This window comes from Ambystoma mexicanum, chromosome 9 (assembly GCF_040938575.1).
Source record: "Ambystoma mexicanum isolate Mex_15411 chromosome 9, UKY_AmexF1_1, whole genome shotgun sequence".
Classification (NCBI taxonomy): Eukaryota; Metazoa; Chordata; class Amphibia; order Caudata; family Ambystomatidae; genus Ambystoma; species Ambystoma mexicanum.
In genome coordinates this window covers 1,478,212,129-1,478,213,747 of record NC_090931.1, presented here as the reverse complement: position 1 = coordinate 1,478,213,747, position 1,619 = coordinate 1,478,212,129, and the positions used below count along the sequence as shown (strand labels likewise).

The 1,619-nt window shown below is 60.3% G+C and overlaps 1 protein-coding gene across 1 annotated transcript; it reads right to left on the bottom strand.

Annotated features, from left to right (window-relative positions):
• Positions 1-332: 332 nt before the first annotated feature.
• Positions 333-1,411, bottom strand: LOC138487506 (growth arrest-specific protein 1-like). Its single transcript, XM_069614011.1, has one exon. The coding sequence runs from the start codon at positions 1,386-1,388 to the stop codon at positions 333-335; it is 1,056 nt and encodes a 351-aa protein (XP_069470112.1). The 5' UTR covers positions 1,389-1,411.
• Positions 1,412-1,619: the final 208 nt, after the last annotated feature.

Here is a 1,619-nt window from a genome sequence, read left to right as displayed (position 1 = left end):
TGCTTTGAATTTTTACTGTTAAAAGCTCCACTAATATTGCAACCGTTTTTCACCATTCCAGAACTGTTCTTATGAAGTTAAAGCACACTTCTCCACTTTACCATCTGATAGCAGTGACTTGGAAAGTCTTGGGTGGGCATAGCTGTTTAGTGCGGCAGGTTACCATTGGCTCTTTTGGAGACTTCTCCATCACGTTTCGGTTCTATTTTTGAGACACAGTTTCTAAGGTGGCTATGGGTTGTTCTCTGGGGCGCCCATGGAAACGGAAGCGCTGCTATTATTTGAACTTGAGTATTTATCAGGGGCAGGTTAGCCTGCGCACGTTCGCGCCGTTATAAATGCCCGGTGTTTTCTCTGAATGAGTAACGGAGGCATTGCTTGAGGGCCAGGGGATGTTTGTGGCCAATTTTTCGGGATTGGTATTGCATTGGATGGTTGGTGTTTGACCAGCAGCCGCCGAAACTGCACTTTGCAATACTAAGGAATGTTGGGTGTGCCATGAAGGTGACGACGGAAAAGCCAAAGGAAAATGGAGGAGGCACCCCGATAACCGGGGCAGGGGCCTTCCTCCTTCCGCTCTCTCTTCCCTCCCCCCTCGGGGGCAGGGGAGAGGGCAGGAAGAGTCGCCCAAAAGAAGCGCCAAGCGCGCCAAAAGCCCGCGAAGGGCCAACAATGGAAAGGGGAGGAGCAAGGGATTCATAAGCAGCAGGCGCCCGGCACAGGAGCACTTGCAGCTCTTCCAGCAACCGGGCGCCTGCTGACCAGGAGAGGATTTCGTTTTCCTTGACCGCCTCGCAGATGGGCCGGTCCAAGCCGTCGCAGACGCACTCGCTCAGCAGCCGCGCCTTGGGCAGCGTCAGCATGTCCTGGATGACGTCTCGGCACTCATGGGTGCAGCGGCGGCCGTTGAAGAGCTTGCCGCAGTGGGCTAGGCTGCTGCCCATGGCCGCATTGCAGCGGTGGTCTTGCTCGCAGCGCCGGCGCGCCTCTGTGCAGCCCAGCACCCTGGGCCCGGCCGCCGCGGCAGAAGAGGCCCCGCCGCCTCCTGTGCGCGGCAGGCAGGGCTCGATGGCGCTCTTGGTGGCGTGGCAGCTCGCATCCTGGGCGCAGTCGCCCTCTTCCAGCGCCGGTCCGCGCCTGGTCTGGTTGAGCTGGATCAGAGCGGAGATGCAATGGCTGGGGCAGCGGCGGCCGCTGGAGGCGGAGGCTCTCCCGGACGGGTCTCCGCGGTGCGGGAGCACCGGCGCGCACGCCGCGCTGTACAAGTTGTAGGCGTAGGAGCAGTCCGGCTCGTCCTGGCACTGCAGCAGCGCCTGCCAGCAGATGAGCCGGCGCCCGGCGGAGGCACCCAAAAGCAGGGCCATCAGCAGCACCCGGGCTCCGGCCATGGGGCGTGCGGGCCGCTCCGCTCCTGAGCAAAAAGTCCGAGGTCAAGCGGTAAGGCGTCCGCATGGGGCTCGGACTTTCACAAGTCCACTGGGTGCTCTCTCCACACAAAAAAGAATCGCGGCGCTCGATGGCTCCGGGAGTGCAGCTCACATGCAGGCGTGTGGCTGTCGTCTTTCACCTCCTTGCTGTTGTGGGATGCACAGTCGGCTTCCCTCTTTATTCGCCTTTCT